A 21,471-nucleotide genomic window follows, 5' to 3' on the forward strand; every position below is an offset into this window, starting at 1 on the left:
CAGTCCCAGCTTAACAGTGACATCCATGAGTTATTTTTTCTTGTATTCTACATGAAATTGCACACATTTTCAAATATAAAACTTTATGTAACGGCTAATAGAAAACTGCAAAAATTACGACAAAGTGACTAAAGAATTTCTGAGATTGTAAGAGCCTGATGCCGTCTCTTCCAAACACGTGTGTGTTCGTCGTCCATCGGAGTGGTGAGACGTTTGGTGTCTTCACAAACAGAAACACACACACAGTTTGATACAGAAGATTCGTTGGAACATTATGAGTACATGATTAGAATGCTTGCATGGCAATGCAAGTAGTGGTGATTGTACATACATCAACACAACAATGGTTAGGGAAAAACAGACAGAAATATTGTATGGTTGAAATCGCGTTCCTTTAGAGAAAGAAAACGAGATGCTCTTGTTGTCTTCTCCACTCCGATGGACGACGAACACACGAACACACACGTGTTTGGAAGAGACGGCGTCAGGCTCTTACAAGATTTTCAGCAGAGTTAGCGTGGATGTAAGGAAAAAGTTTTTTTCAAAAATTCACCATAAATCGAAATATTGTGCTAGAGACTTTTCGTTTGTTGCAAAATGAAGGTAAATGATTGAATATTACTAGAATGTAAGAGTTTTAGCTTACAATTGCATTTTTCGACCATTTCGGTCGAGTCAAAGTTGGCTGAAGGTTGAAATTTCGGCACTTATCGTGATTTATATGAAAATATGTCCTAAACTGATAAAAGCTACAACCATGAGTTATTTTTGTTGTATTCTACATGAAATTTTGCACATTTTCATATATAAAACTTTATGTAACAGCTAATAGAAAACAGTGCAAAAATTACAACAAAGTGACTAAAGAATTTCTGAGATTTTCAGCAGAGTTAGCGCGGATGTAAGGAAAAAGTTTTTTTCAAAAATTCACCATAAATCGAAATATTGTGCTAGAGACTTCTCGTTTGTTGCAAAATGAAGGTAAATGATTGAATATTACTTGAATTTAAGATTTTTAGCTAACAATTGCATTTTTCGACCATTTCGGTCAAGTCAAAGTTGACCGAAGGTTGAAATTTCGGCACTTATCGTGATTTATATGAAAATGTGTCCTACATTGATAAAAGCTACAACCATGAGTTATTTTTTGTTGTATTCTACATGAAATTGCACACATTTTCATATATAAAACTTTATGTAAAGGCTAATAGAAAAGGGCGCAAAATTTACGACAAAATGACTAAAGAATTTCTGAGATTTTCAGCAGAGTTAGCTGATTCTTTCTTTTGGGAGAAGAAAGAAATTCACACATGCCAGCTGGGTCACGCTTGTAAACAAAACAACAGCGTGATCCGTGAACTCCCAGCATCCCTCAAGGTGCGTGATTTAAAATTTTTTGCAAACGAGGCCTATAAGTATTTTTCCACAAATATTTAAAAAACTTTTTGTAGTCAACGTATTTTACGTCCACTTGGCACCCAACAGACAACTTTTGTCGACGTAAAATACGTCCAGTCGGCGTTAAAGGGCTAGGTGAAGGCCGTTCGTCCAAAAGTGATGAGGGGTGGTTGGAGGACCCCACCCCACCTAACATGCACCCATTCACGGCAGTACCTGGACTGACCGTCCCTGTGCCTCTCACTGCACTGGGGTTCATTCAGCTCTTCCTTACAAGGAACTGCAGACAACGTTGCCGTATCGATGGCGGGGCTGCAACCTCATAGACATGGTGCATTTTTTGGGGCTCCACATTTTTTTTGGAATGATGCCTGCTGCCGACGTCAGGCAATATTGGAGGCGGAATTTTTTTTTAAGTACACCCAATGTGCCTGGCATTATGCCCTCGTGATAGTTTCCTGGCGTTGGACAGGTATTTCAACGCCTTCAACCGAAGGGCCATACCCCGGAATAAACCAGATCACCTCATCTTAGTCCGCCCAATGTTGGACTACATTCGTGAACAGTGCCAGTTTCTCATGGTTCCTTCCAAGAACCCTTCTTTGGATGAGGGGATGATGCCATACAAAGGACGTCTAAGCATAAAAGTGTACAACCCCAAGAAGCCAAAGAAATATGGTGTGAAGTTATTTTTATTACGGAATCCAACACTAGATACGTCGTTGACTTCTCGTTGTATTCCGGGGTCTTCTCCACGCTGCGTGACACTGTATTCGGTCTTGTGGATCGTTTCCGTAACCGGGGTACCACCTGTTTATGGATAATTATTATAACTCGGTATCCCTGGCCCAGGAACTGTATGAAGCAGGTGTGCACGTCAGTGGTAACCTTCGGTTGGTGCGCGGGGCCCTGAATGTCCTCAAGAGGTTCACTAGCCAGCTGCAACATCTGGCAAGAGGAGAGACAGAGTGGCGGCAGAAGGGAAAGGTCTTCGTCATCTGTTGGAAGGGGATAAGACTCGTGCCCATGATTACAACTAGTCATGAGCCCATCCAAGAAGAGGTCGTTCAGCGGAAGAAGACACGTCGATAGGGCCGAGTTACGTGTGAGGAGTTTCGTGTCCAACGGCGTACTGTCATCGGGCACACGGGAGGAGTTGATCTCTTTGATCAACTCATCCAGTATTATCCCTTCACCAGGAGAACCAGGAGGTGGACACAGAAGCCCCTCAAATACCTCCTTCAGTTGGCCCTCCAGAATGCCTACATCCTCTACTGTGGGTACAATTCGGACACCCGGAGGTTGTCCCACATCCAGTTTCTCGAGGTGGCCGGGAATGCCCTCATAAACTTCAATCCTGAGGAGTGGCCTTCCAACACCGCCCCCCTGCCCTGAGCTCCAGATCTGCCCCGAGAGGATAGGGCAGATTTTGCTAGGAGGGCCAACCTCGGTCGTCCTGCTCCTGCTGACGCCGGCCCTGCTGACGCTGCCCTTGATGATGCCGCCCCTGCTGTCCCTGTCCCTGCTGCTGCCCTCCCTGACATTCCAATGTCCCATCGGGTAGTGGACCCTGTGTGCCGGCTGCAGGCAGGGGATCACACACTGCAGCCCCTAGAAGGGCGTAAGCAGAAACAGTGCCGGGGTGCCATATGAATGGCAGAAGAAGAGACACCCGGTTTGTCTGTCTCACCTGCAAGGTAGCACTTTGCAGCATTGGAGAGTGTGACCGAAAATACCACACTGTGGTTATATATTGGAGTGCACCTACCCGAGGGACACTGGAGGGCGCAGCGGACCGCCGAAGGGCGGCCCATCTGCAGTATGGTCACGCGTCTCCCTGCTCCATCTGTACCTTGTCATGTCTAGAGGAAAAAAATGCAAGACTCTTCAATGGAGGAGGGAGAAAACAAGAATAGAACGAAGAGTCAGGATTACGAGTGAGTATTCTGCATTGATTTTATATTCAATTTTATATTTATTACAAGTTTTTATATATCTGTATTTACTGGTGTTTTGTATATTATTTCGTTTTATGCAAAAAAAAAAGTTTTTCACCTGCATTCCTTTTATTTATGTATTCGTACCAAAGTAAAAAAAAAATAAAAAAAAAATATAAATATATATATATATATATATATATATATATATATATATATATATATATATATATATATATATATATATGTGTGTGTGTGTGTATGTATGAATGTGTGTGTACATATATATGTGTTTATATATATATATGTATGAATGTGTGTGTGTATATATATATATATATATATATATATATATATATATATATATATATATATATATATATATATATATATATATATATATATATATATATATATATATATTATATATATATATATACATATACATATATTTTTTTTTTTGTAAGCAAAAATCTTATATTCTAGCGTTATTCAATCATTTACCTTCATTTTGCAACAAACGGAAGTCTCTAGCACAATATTTTGATTTATGGTGAATTTAAAAAAAAAACTTTTTCCTTATGTCCGCGTGCGCTAACTCTGTGAAAATCTCAGAAATTCTTTAGTCACTTTGTTGTAATTTTTGCACCGTTTTCTATTAGCCGTTACATAACGTTTTATTTATGAAAATGTGCGCAATGTCATGTAGAATACAACTAAAAATAACTCATGGTTGTAGCTTTTATCAGTTTTGAAATATTTTCATATAAATCACGATAAGTGCCAAACTTTCAACCTTCGGTCAACTTTGACTCGACCGAAATGGTCGAAAACTGCAATTGTAAGCTAAAACTCTTACATTCGAGTAATATTCAATCATTTATCTTCATTTTGCAACAAACGGGAAGTCTCTAGCACAATATTTCAATTTATTATGGTGAATTTTTGAAAAAAAACTTTTTTTTACGTCCGAACGTTACGAATTCATGCATCATTTTGTGATAATATTTTCTCTGTGTTGCTTTGATCGTTTTACAATTTGTTATATACCAAAATTATTGCAATTTAGTGTACAATACAACGAAAAAAAATAGCTCATTAGCTTTTTTTTTGCGCTGTCATATACAGTATTCCAATATTTATATATGATAACGATATTTTTTCCATTTCTGATGGTTGCATAATAAACTTCAGGCAATGAGAAAAAAAGGAGCCAAAAATGAACTCTTAATCTTGAAAACTAAGCATGCTGTGATTTTTTGAAAAAAACTTTCTTTCCGCTTCGGCACTAACTCCCAAACCCAGCCGGCATACGGCAGACACTTTTGTAAATAGAGGATCGGCGTTTAAGGGCTAGGCTGCCGTGATGTTGCGACCTTCTACGGGCACGTGCGCGGGCACGACTTCGCACTCCCCCGCCCCCCCAACTGGCCCATCTCCCTCACTTTCACCATCACTTTCTGTCTCGTCCCCACCAGCCACAATCGGTGCCTCCTCCTCCTCAGACTCTCCCTCATAAGCACTGAAACCACTGAACTCGAGTTCACTTTCGTGCTCTGGCTCTCGTACGGACATTGGGGGAAAATATTCGTCATCACTGACATCGGGCGTGATGTCCTCGTCACTAGATGACCAACTGCCATCAAAATGAGGACTTTCCACCTGGTCTCGATCGAGCTCCAACAAGTATTCATCAATGTCCTTTTGTTGGAGGTCTCCCAAATGTTTACGAATGCCTCTCAGGACACCCAGATGTTTCCTATGGGTCGTAAAAGGCACAGGGTACGGCCTTTTGGGCCCACGGTCACTTTCGGCCACACGTGGCCGTACAACACGGCGCTCATAAGATGGATCACCTTGGGTGCTGGGTCCCTCTCCAGCATCCAAGTCTAGTCTAAAACGCTTCTTACACACTCACTACTGACAGGCAATACGCACCTTTCAGAGTCCTGATGACACTGGGACATCTCTGCGTATGTCCTATTGCGTCACAAATACGCTAACACTTGCACAAGTTCAGCAAAACACGAACGCGTCAAGAAATCGCTCTCTGACGATGCGTCGCTGATGCTTTCTAGTGGGAGAAGACAGAAATTTGCGCATGCGGAGCTGGGTCACACTTGTAAACAAAACAACAGCGTAATCTGTGAACTCCCAGCATTCCTCAAGGCGCGATTTAAAATTTTTCGCAAACTAGGCCTATAAGTATTTTTCCACGAATATTTAAAAAAATTTTTTGTAGTCGACGTATTTTACATCCACTCGGCACCCGACAGACAATTTTTGTCGACGTAAAATACGTCCAGTCGGCGTTAAAGGGTTAAGAAACCTGAGAGCTTTGGTCAAAAGAATCCAGTCACAAGGCTTTGTAATAAATTGGAAAAAATCCTGCCTCATACCCAACAGATGTTTTTGGTGACTGTGACTGTGTTGGGATACTGTTCATGGCCAGTTGTCTCTCCCCCATCAATACTCAAAACAGAATAAGGAAAGACCTCAAAACGTTCCTTGCACAGCCCAGAGTTTCCAGACGGCAATTAGAACGAGCAACGGGCCTGTTGCAGTTCTCATCAGTAACAGATCCAATACTCAGATTGCAACTAAAAAAGATGTGAGACCGACATCATCAAAACAATCAAAAAGCTGGGGAGATACTTCGACCTTGGACCCAAAAGAAGTCTCTGGCGAAACCCTGACTCCTGACTCCTCCATCTGTATGAGCTACAATGCATACAGATCCCTTGCTGACAGGTTGGGGATGACATTGGGATGATCGTCAGGTGGCAGGGAGGTGGTTAGCTACTCTAAGGAATTGTCATATCAATTTCCTGGAGCTGATGGCTATCTTTTGTCTCTCAAAAAACTCAAACCTCCAAAACAGACACACATTTTGTTGGTTTTAAACAACATGATTGCAATGTCCTGCATCAAGAGGTCGGGATCACGTTCACCTTCTCTCGATATGATAATATTAGCCATCCTTCGGATGGTGCAAGCAAGGAAGTGGCACTTGTCCGCAATTCACCTCACAGAGTCTCTCAATGTAATAGCAGACTCTCTATCAAGGAAAACGACAGCATCAACAGAGTGGATGTTGGACAACCACTCTTTTCAAACAATAGCCAACATGCTTCCACAACCAGAAGTGGAACTGTTTGCCACATACGAGAATCGAGAATCACAAACTTCCAGTGTATGTCTCCAAACTTGGACAATCAAGCAACAGCAAGAGATGCCTTCCTATAAGACTGGAATAAATGGAAGACAATATATTTTTTTCCTCCACTGTCCCAGATTTCGAAGGTTTTGAGCAAACTTACCTTCAAAAGAACCACTCACTTAATAGCCCAAATTGGCCAAACAGGCAATGGTTTTTATCACTTCAACAATGGGCGAAGAGAACAATTCCATTACCATCTGCTGTTCTATCCCAGATAGTAGGAGGGAAAGTCGTCTATGTATCCTCCTTTCTGAGCCGAGACCTTCGTGTGCAGATTTTTTAAATGTTGACTACCGAGAAAATTACTCGCCCAACGCAAAAACTACAGACATCATCTATTCGACAATACCAGTCATTATTAAAGATATGGTTAGATTATATCCATACTGAGAGCCCAGTTGAGATCTCTATGGAAACACTTTTAAATTTTCTCATACACCTTTTTAAAACAAATGCCTTGCTGTTACAACAATTGTGGTATATGAGGCAGCATTAACGGAACCCTTGCTTTATGGATTCGGGATTGACTCTAATACAGAAATTATCACTTCCCTTCTCTGGTCTTTTGCACCACAAAGACCCATTCCCAAAAGGCTTCCAATTACTTGGTCCCTGAATAAGGTGGTTAAACTTCTGTCAAACTCTCAATTCAGTGGATCCTATACAAACACAACACACATGTTGCAAAAGGCAATCTTCTTGATTGCATTAGCATCAGGAGCTCGTATTAGTAATTGGGCTCTCTTAGAAGGTACATCATACAAACAGAGGACCATCAATTATTATTGTCCCCTAGCCCATGATTCCTGGCCAAGAATGAGAATCCTTTATGAAGAAAACTATTTTGATAAGAAAACTCAATTTAGCAGACAAAACACTCAAGCACTCAAGGTTTACCTAGAGATCACTGCAAATATCCAGGAAGGTCTGATTTTCCTGCACCCTAACACAAACAAACCACTCTCTCCAGAAAATCCTAGGTCACATGATATTAGGAAAGTAAGTACGTCATTGGCCTTTTTCAGAAATGTCTCTTGCAGAGAGAGTATTCTTAAAACATTATTAACACAAGCTCGAACAAATTTAACTACACTGTGCATTAGTACGTGGTACGGTTAGCCCTAACCCCATAGACGCTACAGCGGAAAACCAGGGATCTTCCTGGTGGGTGGGTATGCTAATTATCGCTGGGGGATAATACTGCAACCATACACAGCATGCTTAGGCAATAGACTATATCTTAAAACATAAGTTTGTGAGTAGTTTCTTGTTCTTTGTTACCAAATCCTAAGGGGTATTTGGAATAAAGAATGGGGCTTGAAACTTGTGGCTTGATCTAGGACCAGCAATGTTTTTGCATTGGGTGCTGGGATTAAACTTTGTGAGCTTAAGCCATTTCATCACCTGTCAATTTCTTTTTAAAGCTCTTTGAGGACCAAACAAGCAACTAAGCTATCAAAAAACAGGTTTTGACATAGGAAAAACCTGTTTTCTGAGCTCGTCCCTGTGTCAGCCGGTGAAATTCCAATTAAGCACGAATTTCTAGGTATAGATATTGCTAAATATACCAGAGAAAAAAGCTATCAGGAATGCTGGGGTTACTACCCACAGATCGAACATCTATTATGAAATAGACGTCGGTATAGATAAGGGTGAGTGATTGTTGTCACTGCCACAGGACTGCATAAAACCCCGGAACGTGAGGAGCCGATCTAACGCCCGCACTCACCTGCCCGCCAACCGACGACCCCAGCGCCATCTGTACTCATTCCATTCTAGCACGTTTTTCCTTTAAGAAGGCTTTTTTCTTGTGCTGGTTTTTTGCCCAATTTTCCTTGAGTTGACCATGTCTTCAAGCAATTTCACCGTTATGAAGTTAAGTACCATCTTCTTGTGGGGTTTTATTATCAGTGAGGCTCTTATTGGCCCGTAAGTTAATATTTACAGGGTCATATATCGGGCGCCTCGGCGTTTCACCGCCTCGCCATAATGACCTTGAGGTACACCTTACAGCTTGTTTCTGCAGGGGTTTCTCTCGGTCGTTTACAATTTTATTCATGTTTCGTAATTCCCCTTCAAGAAGTTCCTTTGGAGGCGTTTATCTATGTCGGGCGGTTCCTGGTACCTTGGTTAGCGTCATTCCTCACGGAGGCTTCCTCCCCTTATTTTGGTTCTTACAGTTAATTCATAGCTTATACCAGGCTCTCGCACGAGTAGATTCCCTCTCCAAGGTGGTGCTTTCTTTTGTCAGTTTCTCTGATTTGTAGTGTAATGGATGACCTGGATAATTCGGAATTATTGTGGTCCGGGCTCGGCGTCAGGAGCAGCCAGTTGGCTGCCTACCTCCTGTTCGCCTCGCTCGGTTAGGCTATACACTTAGCAAAAGTTCTTATATTTTTGTATATTCGATCATATTATGTGTACTTATATGGTTATTGGTTAACTTTAGCGGTACTTATCAGAAATTGGGGATCCTAGCCCTCTCGCTCCAATCGGTGGGTTAGGCTATTCAGGTTAGGCTTTGGCATTGTCTTAGCTCCCATCTCTCCCGACTATGTCGCTTGAGCGGGGGAGGGAGGGGTAGGCTGGTCGAGGGAGTTCCTGTTTGTTGTTCCATCCACCTTACTGCTCGTTTTCGGGTTTGCTAGGGCATCTGAAGCCCCCATCCCCTCCTCCCTCTAATGAGGGAGAGAGGAAAAATAAAAAGGGGGATCTTCTTTATGCATTGCCCTTCTGCCCTATGGGTTGGTTGTTGGCTGGACTGTGTTATGGAAATTTCTCTCCCTTCCACCCCTCTTCCTCTCCTCTCTCTCCTCCCTTTTACTGTCTGGGCTGTGCCTTCAGAGGAGGGTGAGAGTTTGGCGTTGCTTTAGAATAGTGCTATTGTCCTATCCTCCCCTAGTACTTTTGGTGAGTGTCATGAGTCTCCCTGCGCGCAGGAAGTCGATACGTCTGTTTCGACGCCCCGTGGGGAGTTACAGTCAGTGTATGGGGGTGTCCCCCATCCACTTGAACATAACTCTCGATTCCACCTTCTAAGTACTGCCTCCCTGACTTTGCCAGTGGTGTGTCATCTCCTCGCGTGTGGGACGTCGGTCTCTTCGATCGTCACCCGAGGGGGACTAGTCCGGTTCCCAGTTGAGAGTCACCCAACATCCTGGCCTCCGTTCTGGTGTCAACCGCTCGGCTAGTGTTTCGTTGGTTCGATCTCCTCCGCTCGGCTAGTGTTTCGTTGGTTCGCTCTCCTCTGGGTCGAGCTGAACTTCGATCACCTTCAGGGTTCAAACACTTCCTCGCTGGTTCTGCTCCGCTGTCCCCGGTCCTCCCGTTGCCTTCTTACCTGTTACCACTCCGGTAGTTTTGGTTTTCAGTAGGTTGGCCTTAGTCACACCTAGTTCTCTAGCTGTATAATAACTGGAGGTAATGATTTACCCCGCCCTCCCCGCTGTAACCAAGTGACGGAGGCACGGGATCTCGGAGGGGCCTGCGCCGGAACACTATGACCAGCAGTGTACTGCTATCCTATGTTGTTAACCATTTACTTACTGCCGGACTCCGGCAGTAATTATACTTTAAGTTGATTTTACAATTAAGAGTTGCATGATCCTAGGTTAAGGTCCTACTCCGTCGAACTATCTCCGGCGTTCCTTAATTTAGTGTGTGTCATGTTTTGCTCTGATTTATCGTCCCGCCAGAATGCTCCGGCAGGTCCGGTATAAATTAATACTTACTACCGGACTCCGGCAGTAATTATACTTTAAGTTGATTTTACATTTAAGAGTTGCATGATCCTAGGTTAAGGTCCTGCTCCGTCGAACTATCTCCGGCGCTCCTTAATTTAGTGTGTGTCATGTTTTGCTCTGATTTATCGTCCCGCCAGAATGCTCCGGCGGGTCCGGTATAAATTATTTAGCATGTTCCATTACCTGCTATAGTTTAAGGTCCCTATCTCCGCCGGTTCTGCTCCGGCGCGCCTTAAATTAGTATGTTCATATACCGTCTTCCACTTACAGACAGTACGTTGTGAGGAGCCCGGGTGCACTGCATGCTGCACCAGCCCTATGGGCACGTTGTCTGCCATTCCCATTCGGGATGTGCAGTCCGGATAGACGACCTCATCGTATGGCACCCGGACGGTTGTGAGGTTTACTTCGCTCTTTACGAGCTTATCCAGGACGAGCCGGTAAGCCTATAGTTACTGCCTTTAGTTTACCTGGTTGCCTCACTTGTTTCAAGTACGTTATGTTCATGATATATTGCTTATATATCTCTTCACTGAGCGCTCGGTTATTAAGTCCCTGCTCTCTTCCAGGCCGACCAAGCTTCCCGCAGTGACGCCTTGGGTTCCCTTCGAGCCTGGGTGGCTGGTTTTGGTAGGAATGTTCCGTCGGGGAAGCCATATGTTCTGGATGAGAACATCCGGAATCTGCTTTACCCCGACGCCCGGATCTCAGCAGCTGTTCCATCGGAAGTCGCCGCTCCACTCATCGAGCAGATCCGGGTAGAAACCCAGCCTCCCCAGGACGAGAATCTGTACATGGCGTTGTCGGAGGAAGTGGCGGCCATAAACCTTGACCTGGAGCCGATGAACACGGAACAGGACCAGGAGGTAGGTAGGGAGGTAAGTGAGGCAGTGGGGGCGGGCTCCCTTTTTGATTCCCCTTCATCCACCGCTTCTTCATTTCAGGGTTTCCAAAAGTCTTCTTACTTGGAGGACAGGGCGCAATCGGCTGTCCCCAAGTTGAAGAAGTCTTGGAAGGCGAAGGGCTATAAGTCCGCAACCTCCCGCAAAGCAACCCCTTTCCCTCTGGTGAAGCCACGGGATACTAGTCCGGTGGCTTCCACAAACAAGGCCACTCCCTCTGCTAAGGGAGCAAGTTCGAGGGCAGCTAAGGCTAGCCCTCCTCGCCAACCTGCCTTTGATCCAGAGGAGTTTGCTGGTATACTTCTGCAGAAGTTTACCTCGGAGGTGGATGCTAAGCTCAAAAAGCTTACGGAGAGGTTGCAGAGCCAGGAGAGTATGCTCTCCGGGTTCATGCACTCCGGTGGGTCACCGGTACATTACCCCATTCCGGATGCCTCCGCCCTCCCTCCATTTGACAAGGGAAATCCTTGGCGTTTGGCCCTTCATGCTCCCCGGCATGAAGATACCCTAACGATCGAGGGTCTAGGCACGCGCAGGCTTCAGGAGTTGGAATTCTTTCCTCCTGACCTGCTGCCCCCCTACCCAGGCTTCGCCAGGTTGACGGAGGAAGCTTGGGTAAGGACGGATAAGGTCCCGAAGGAGACAGTTATCTTCCCAAGGGACCAGGCGCAGTCTACATTGCTGCGCACATTTAATGAGTGGCAGGCGGAGAACACGAAGTTGACCCCCTTCAAAGGCAACTTCACGATGTTCTCGTTGGGTGATAAAATCCCAACCCCTTGCATGACTAAGGTGGCTCTTGCGACCGCCCAGGCATGCACGGAAGGTAAGCCATCGCCTCAGCTCCGGGAGACTGATCCCACCTCTCTGATCTTCCCCGGAGACGATGATTTCTGGAAGGATGCTCCGGCCACTTTTACATCGGGTAAGCTGGACCCAGATTGTGCATCCACCTTATTCAGTGAGCAGCTTCCCAAACTGCCAGAAGCCCTCCTGAAAGGAGAGTTTGAGTCTAGGTGTCGGCTGAGCCGATCACTGAACTCCCTGTGCCTGGCGGAATCCACTGCAGTGATGTACTCCGAGGAGCCACTCTTCCAGGTCCTGACGAAGTCTCTGTTAGCAGGATTTCAGGCGGACCTGTTTGACTTCATGGTAGCGCGGATGAACTGCCGCAAATACATCTTCGCTGACGCTACCATAAGACATGAGCCTAACAAACTCATGAAAAGCTCCTTCTGGCGGGCTAGTATCTTCCCCGAAGGAGAGGTCAGCAATGTCCTGGCTGAGGCAACCAGGGCTAATCAAAGTCTGCGCTCCCGCTGGGGTATCCCTGCTTTCAAAAGGAAAGCCCCCGAGTCCGCCGGGCCCCAAAACAGGCCAGGTAAGAGATACAGGAGGCACAGAAGACAACACCAACAAGCTGTTGTCCAAGCTGTACCTGTCTCGTCAGTTGGCCAGCCTTCTACCTCGAAGGCCCAGCCTCAACAGTTCGTGCTGGTGCAGCCAGCTCAGCACTCCCTTGCCGCGCCTACCCGTAACGTCTCCTGTGTATAACCCCTCCTATGAGGGCCAGGGTCGTTTCAAGGCCTTAACAGGAGCGCAAGGGGGAGTACAGCAAGAGCCTCCTTCAGAGGCAAGGCTGCCTTGCGATCCCTCTCCCGGGGGAGAGGAGGCCGAGGTAGAAGAGGCAAGCCTTCACCTTCCCAGTGAGACCAATCAGGTGAGCAGCAGACTTCACCTGTTTAGGGACCAGTGGACCTTCAGTCTGTGGGCCCACAGTATAGTCTCCAAAGGTTTGGGGTGGAGTTGGATCAAGGGCCCTCCCCCTCTGATCAGATTTCATCAACCGTCTTCCAAAGCTCTGCGGGACTTTGCGGCGGAATTACTCCAAAAGAGGGCCATAAAGAAAGTGAGACACCTGAAATTTCAAGGCAGGCTGTTCAATGTTTCCAAGAAAGACTCCAGTCAACAAAGGGTAATCTTGGATCTGTCGCGTCTCAATCTTTATATACAATGCGACAAATTTCACATGCTTACAATCGCGCAGGTGCGGACTCTACTTCCTCGTGGAGCCGTCACCACCTCTATAGATCTTTCAGACGCATATTATCACGTCCCGATTGCGCGGAACTTCTCTCCCTTCCTAGGTTTCAGACTGGGGAAACAAGCCTACTCGTTCAGGGTCATGCCGTTCGGGCTCAACATAGCACCCAGAATTTTCACGAAGCTGGCGGAAACGGTAGTGCAGCAGTTACGGTCCTGGGGGATATCGCTGGCCGCATACCTGGACGATTGGATAATTTGGGCATCCAATGCCGAGGAGTGCCGGAGAGCTACGGCCATAGTGATCGAGTTTCTGGAATCTCTAGGCTTTCAGATAAACAGGGCGAAGTCCCGCCTAACTCCGGAGGCTCGATTTCAGTGGCTGGGTATCCAGTGGGATCTGGTCTCGCACAAGCTGTCTATTCCGCCAGCCAAACGGAGAGAGATAGCCAAAGCCACCAGGCAATTCCTCAAAGGCAGGAAAGGCTCTCGCAGAACGCAAGAAAGAATCCTGGGTTCTCTTCAGTTCGCATCTGTAACAGATCTGCTCCTAAAAGCAAAACTGAAAGACATAAACAGAGTGTGGCGGAGACAAGCCAATGTCAAGCTCAAGGACAAGGTGTCATTAATTCCTCCGGTGCTGAGGAAAAGACTCCGGCCGTGGTCCACAGTCAAGGGTTTTCGAAGTCAGTTCCCCTTCATTCCCTCCCCAGCTCTAATAATCCACACAGATGCTTCGTTAAGCGGCTGGGAGGGTACTCACCAAAAGAAAAGGTACAGGGTACATGGTCCACACTGTTCCGTCAGTTCCACATAAACATTTTGGAGGCGATGGCAGTGTTTCTAACTCTGAAAAAACTTTGCCCCACCAACCAGATTCATATCAGGCGGGTGCTGGACAGCGCAGTAGTGGTACATTGCATAAACAGAGGGGTTCCAAATCGAGCTGGATAAACCAAGTGATGATAGCCATTTTCTCCCTGGCGGAGAAGCACGGCTAGCACCTGTCAGCTACCCATCTAGCAGGAGTCCGGAATGTCATTGCAGACTCCCTGTCCAGGGCAACTCTGCTGGAGTCAGAATGGTCCCTGGACAAGGCTTCTTTCGAATGGATCCGCCGTCAGGTTCCGGGCCTTCAGGTGGACTTGTTTGCCACGGAGAGCAATCACAAACTCCCTTGTTATGTTGCTCCCAACCTGGATCCTCGAGCCCACGCTATGGATGCAATGTCAGTGGACTGGAACAAATGGCAGAAAATCTACCTGTTCCCGCCAATAAGCCTGCTGATGAAGGTGTTGCACAAGCTCAGGTCATTCAAAGGTCAAGTGGCCCTGGTAGCTCCCAACTGGCCGAGGAGCAATTGGGTCCCTCTTCTTCTGGAGCTCAAACTACGGTGTCATCAAATACCCAAGCCACAGCTGACTCAAATAGTGCAAACACGGACTGTGTCAGCTTCCTTAAGAATTCTGAATGCCCTGGCTTTATGGACTTTATGAAATTCGCCGCTCAGAGAGGTGCGGATATTGATCCCGTTAATACTCTGTTTCTGGAATCAGATAAAAGAGATTCTACCCTCAGACAGTACGATTCAGCAGTTAAAAGTTAGCATCTTTTTTGAAGGAATCTGAAGCTCAAGTCATGACCACCAATTTGGCAATATCATTCTTTAGGTCACTGTTTGAAAAGGGTCTGGCTCCTGCCACCATTACCACAGCGAAATCAGCTTTGAAAAAGGTGTTTTTGCATGGCTTCAAGACTGATTTAACAGATTCATATTTTTCATCCATTCCCAGAGCATGCGCTCGTTTGAGACCAGCGACCCGTCCACATACGGTTTCCTGGTTTCTTAACGATGTTCTAAAATTAGCCTCAGAAACTAATAACGATCAATGTTCTTATTTGAATCTGTTAAGGAAGACGTTGTTCCTAATTAGTCTAGCTTCAGGTGCCAGAATATCAGAACTGTCTGCTCTCTCTAGAGGTGCGAATCATGTGGATTTTCTCCCGTCAGGAGAAGTTCTGCTTTCCCAGATCAAAGGTTCTTAGCAAAAATGAAGACCCTCAGGATAGGTGGTCCCCTGGAAGGTTGTTCCTCTTCCACAAGACCTGTCTTTATGCCCAGTTGCTACCTTGAGGGCCTATTTACGGACAACTTCTCAGTGTTTGTCTGGTCCTCTTTTTATCAGGGAAAAAGGAGGAACGCTTTCTTTAAAGGCTATCAGACAACAAATTCTATACTTCATTAAGCAAGCTAACCCGGATTCAGTCCCTAAGGTTCATGATATCCGAGCAGTGGCTACCTCCACTAATTATTTTCATAATATGAATTTTGATGAGCTTAAGAAGTATACGGGCTGGAAATCTCCATCAGTGTTTAAACGCCACTATCTGAAATCACTGGAAGCTCTGAAGTTCCCTGCAGTGGCTGTAGGGAGCATTGTCCCTCCACCTTAAATTAACCTTTAATCCCTATCCTTTCCCCGCCCGCCTGCCTCATTTACTTGCCCTGCCATTTTCTCCTGACCAGACATGCTTCACAGCCTGGCTCCTCATATTATGATGTACAATCTTATGTGTTAGTTTTTAAGTTTGCGGCATGTTATACTTACTGTGATTTAGTTTTAAGTCCGGAGGTACCTTTATAAATTTTCTGTCGTTTATTTAGTTTTGGTACCTTCCCACCATAGTATTGATTATGTACATAGTTGTTTCTCATGTCCTTTACTGTGGTATTAATTGTATCCCTAGTTATAACTCAGTTTATCTGTCTATACCTTTGGTATTTAATCATGTTTTGGGGATAATTAAAACTATTTTCAGTAATAGTGTTTTTATACATGTTCACCTAACTGTTCGCTCCTTTTAGACTTTCACCAAAGCTTAGTATGATTCTCTGTCATGATTTCACTGGCTGACACAGGGACGAGCTCAGAAAAGGGATTTTGACAAAGGAAAAATCTATTTCTGAGGGAGGCCCTGTGTCACCCGGTGACCCTCCCAGGATCTAGGTTTCCCTCCACAAGTAGGCATACCAAGCTTGTGGGGGGTGCTAGCCTGGAATGAGTACAGATGGCGCTGGGGTCGTCGGTTGGCGGGCAGGTGAGTGCGGGCGTTAGATCGGCTCCTCACGTTCCGGGGTTTTGTCATTGGGATGTCTACAGAGTGCAGTCCTGTGGCAGTGACAACAATCACTCATCCTTATCTATACCGACGTCTATTTCATAATAGATGTTCGATCTGGGGGTAGTAACCCCAGCATTCCTGATAGCTTTTTTCTCTGATATATTTAGCAATATCTATATCTAGAAATTCGTGCTTAATAGGAATTTCACCGGGTGACACAGGGCCTCCCTCAGAAATAGATTTTTCCTTTGTCAAAATCCCTTTTTGTTAGTCGCTGTTGAGCTCTCAAACCCCACCCCACCCACTCCAACCTGACGAAAAGGCATGGGATTTGGGCGAGGAATCATCTTGCACTGACCAACAGAAACTAACGGCTCCCTTGGTCTCTTGCCAGTCTGTTTGTCGACAATATGGTGGACTGCACATAATCACTTCCTCTTCGAGCAGCTTTGACGAAGGGAATAACCTGGGTACATCTTCGCTGTAAGATAAGGGAAAGAGCCCTCTTATCTTTGAGTCCATTACATACTCCATCACGTGTTATAGTGTTTATCATTGACACAATACCTGGCCAAGAGACCAACTAAAAGAGAATTCTTTGATATTAGTTTGGTTACCATGGAGCTCTGACAGACCCATGGAAGGAAAACTCCTTGAGGACTCGACAGTAACTACCAAATATAGGTTTTCCTACATCAAAATCTGTTTTATGACAATCATAAAAGGATGAAATGATATAGAAAACAAAAGCAAATCCAATGAAAAGCAAGGAGGTTGACCTTTACTGCAACACACCTTCTTCTTCTTCTTCTCTTAACGTGCTTTTTTCCCATTTTTGTATGGGGTAAGCACGATGCCTTCTTTTGAAGGACTTTTGATTTGGCTTTGGGGTAGACCAGGGGGCCTAAAAGTACACTACAAGTGAGAAGGGATTTCCTTCAACGAGTCTCTCATTCCGAATAGGTTGCGAGGCTTTTGAAAATACAAAGTTGGTCTACACAATGTGACTGGCTAAATGGGCTTACTATACTTCAAAAATGTTTTGTAATCCATATAAAAATAATTCTTTGCTTTTAACTACTCACCCATATTTGAAGGTACAAATTAATTGCACCTTAACTATAAAACCATATGAAACATCTACTACTTACATTGAATTTAAGTTTTAAAAGTGCTGCATTCGTTTCTGAAGTATATATCGGGAGCCTCCATGAGCTGGTCAAACCCTCCATATGATCAGCATGAAGATGAGACAAGAAGAATAATCGCACCTGAAAGCAGCACTCAGTAACTATAAATTACAAGAACACAGTGTCAAATATAAGCTATGGTAAAAGCAATGGTAACATTCCAACCAAATAGGAGACAAAAATGCCAGAAGTTGGCCATAAAAACCTTTGTGTTATGACATGATCTTCAAACTCCTTACAGGGTTTACCCCTGGATACTAAACAGACCAGAAATATAGCTTACAATGGAGTAAAACTCCTCCTAAACCTCGAACCCCTGACCAACCCTTGACAATGATGATAACTCCCAGGCTCCCGTATAGATTTTACTTGTGCTCTGTCTAATGACAAAATGATTGCAAATGACATTCAGAATGTTAGTTTGAAGAATATACAAGTGAGACACTTGATAATTATAATGTTCCTTCAAAGAGCAATTCAAACTCTACTTATGGTACAAATAATCAAATAAAACAAGCACTAATCGTTCATCTAGCAAGAAGAAAATGTTAAATGAATGACCAGAATTTTAGTTGCCTCCATGACAGATTAATTTCACTTTAAACATATTATGAGACTTTATCAAGAGCATTCAGATCTTTTAGAAATATTGGAGAAATTAAGATGAACTTTCATGAAGAAAATGAACAATAGGAAACTTGTGTCTCCTTCACTAGGAATCAATAGTCATTTATGTAGGTTGCATTCTAAGGAACATAAATAATTAAGGACTCCAGAACTGAAGAGTTCCCTCCCTGTTAGCAGGCTCCAAGAAAATTTTTACTTACATATGCACAGCAATTGGCACACTATGGGACCATCAACATCGGAAAATGATACACATCAAAGAAAATAAAACGGACTAATGTGGCTTCTTGCAAATACTAGAAGAGAGGGCTACGGCCAGATTTCTCCAGAAGCAGTGGCTACCATTAAATCTGATGCCTTTACCTGATTTGGCAAAATAAATAATCTTGAGTCATACTACACCAAAGATGCAATCTCTTATGCTAGCAGACAATAGTGAAATATCTGCTAATATTAAGCCCTCTTAGCTTCAGTTAGGGGAGGAGAGTAATTTTTAACTCAGAACTAGTATGATTTCAGTAGAGGAATATTAGCAATGTGTCCAAAAGTTATGAAAAGTGCATGAGGGCCATAAAACATTGATGATCATTTCAATCCACTTTTGAAGACCCTAAAATACCTTTCCTTGCTATAGCATGAGCCAAAAACAGAACAATAAAATCTGCCTCAGTCTTAGAATTGGGGAAGAATCCTGTAACAAGTCTAGTCCAAACCATGTAACTGTCTTATAAGCTGAATGGATATTCAGTATAAAATTATGCCTAAGCATTGAATAAATAACAGGCAAATTAATCCAAAATAAGTCTGCCTACTTCTGGGGACGTGGGAAGCTCTCATGGGCTTAAATGGTCAGCCATCTGATAAAAGTGAATCATCTCTAAAAGCATTACCAATACACCTTGAACCAAGGGCATTGCCCCCTCCTATATGCCCACCCTTTCCCAACAGATGAAAGGAAGAACGGAGCAAAAGTCAATCAGCCTAGTGAAGAGACAATGTCTAAAACTAGTAGCCCTCCATCATTATTCTGTAAAAAGATGCCCATCTCTCTCCCCAGAATCTCAGAATAAGTTCAAAGTATCCAATAAATATGATACTTTATCATCCGATGACGTGGAAAAAACAGATGATTGGACTGGAACTACTGTGGAAGGTCTTTCAGTGCTGAAAATAATGCTGAAACTATTGTTAGATGGGGGTGGAGAGTAAGATGGAAGACAGAGATTATGAATGGAAGTATAGTAAAAGGAATGAAAGGGGTTGCAACTAGGGGCCAAAATGACACTACAAAGAACCTAATGTAATGCCTACAGTGCACCATGTGAGGTGCACTGTCGGCACTAACCCCGTACATGGGAAACGGATGATGAAAATACAGATATGAAAAGGACATCAAACTGCTTAAAACTACATAAAGTATATGCACCATGTGAAGACCAAATTTAAAAAATCATCTGGAACCCTTTGTAGTTCAAAAAAATTCTAACGGGGAAACTTTACCTTGAGAGTTTTCCAAAAAATAAGTTTTTATTTTTTCAATGGAACTGGCAAGATCTGTGAATACTCCCCCACAATTGTAGGTATAAAAGACAGCTAACTAGACAATAATGCACCTTTTTTCCATACATAATATAATCTAAAGAACTACAGATCACCATATGGAGAATCATGGTGGCAATCTATTACTTGTCTGTTATGATATTCCCCAAATTCTACCAGTTCATGTCTTCCTCTGCAGGCAGTTGGTTTACAAATTATATAGACAGAATAGGCATTGATGGGAATAGCAGTTAAAGTATATCATTGTAATAATGTTTTAATTTAAAAAAATGACAAATTCTATAAGTAATTTGTATTTTTCCTAACTATATATACCTGAGGTCTTGATAATAGGAATTACCTTCAGCGCAGCTGGATGGATCAATTATGAAATTTAGGGACAAGCCCAAGAACTGGGACCTATTTTGGTCATTCAGCGCCGTAGTGAAATGAAATGAATAACTTAATGAATAATGAAATGTAAATGAAGGTGATGATAACCATATTTCATAAAAAAATATATATATATAGTATAATAGAAAAAAATTAAATATAAAAAGTAAAAATAAAAAAAAATTAATACAAATAAAAGTATAAGCACATACGCTTGTATGCATTAGGTAATTGGTGGAATTAGACAGTAAAACAAGTTAAATTTTACAATATCCATTAATCTCTTTTAAGAATTTTACAAGGTTGTCGATATCAACATCGTCTCCTAAAATATACGCAAGTTGTTTCCATGAAAGACCAAATTTCCTGCGGGCAGCACCAAATATTGGACAAGACACTAGAGTGTGCTCAACTGTCAACATACTGCCATAGCAAGCACAGACTGGAGTACCACTTCCATCAAGAATAAAGCTGTGTGTCAATTGGGAATGACCAATACAAAGTCTCCTTAAAACAATTTCAGTCCTCCTATCTCTATGAAATGAAGACTGCCAAAAGTTCAAATCAGGTCTAATTACCTTCAGTTTCTTATTTGTGGCAAGGAGGTTTGAGGACCACTGCTCCTGCCATTTGTGGTGTATATAGCTTCGGAAAGGAGACTTCGTGTCAGCGTATGGAACTTCATGGATATCCAAGGATCTTTGATTACATATATATATATATATATATATATATATATATATATATATATATATATATATATATATATATATATATATATATATATATATACAGCTTTCTGTCAGTTTCAGTTATTACAAAATAAGCAATAATTTTTTTCTTGCATATTTTAGGTAACATAAATCGAGCACATTTCTATTCATTTGGCTATACTGCAAATTTCAGGGCACATTTCTTATAAGATGAAATAGTTCTAGTGCAAAAATCAGCCCTCTAACTGTTATAGTTTCATAGTTATTGCAAAATAAGCAATCATATTTTCCTTTTGCGGTTTTCTCAAAACTTACCTTTCAAAAAATAAATGCTTCAATCTCCAAGATGACAGAACCAAATTCAATGAAACTTCTACAGCATGTATTATAACTATGTATCTATAATTACGTGTTGGAAAAATTACTTTTGAGTGCAACTCTTTTTTGCCATATTATTTTTGAAAACTGTGAAAATGTTTTATTCAATTGGAAAATTTATGAACTTGGAGGTAGCTCACTTGTATTTTTTCAGTATTAGTTGTACTATAGGTGGTAAAAATTTCAAGCAAATCCCTTCAATCATAAGGCAGAATGAAGCACTTACTTAATAAGGGGGCCTTATGGAGTCAGTGTCCCCCTTAAA

The 21,471-nt window shown here is 43.2% G+C and overlaps 1 protein-coding gene across 1 annotated transcript in view; it reads right to left on the reverse strand.

The window, feature by feature from the left end:
- Positions 1-21,471, reverse strand: part of LOC136851234 (5' exonuclease Apollo-like) — a 312,431-nt gene that overhangs the window by 262,855 nt on the left and 28,105 nt on the right. Inside the window, exon 2 of the mRNA XM_067125186.1 lies at positions 17,518-17,637. Within this exon, the coding sequence (XP_066981287.1) occupies positions 17,518-17,637 (120 nt within the window). The remainder of the gene's footprint in view (positions 1-17,517; positions 17,638-21,471) is intronic.

This window comes from Macrobrachium rosenbergii, chromosome 23 (genome assembly GCF_040412425.1).
Source record: "Macrobrachium rosenbergii isolate ZJJX-2024 chromosome 23, ASM4041242v1, whole genome shotgun sequence".
NCBI lineage: Eukaryota > Metazoa > Arthropoda > Malacostraca > Decapoda > Palaemonidae > Macrobrachium > Macrobrachium rosenbergii.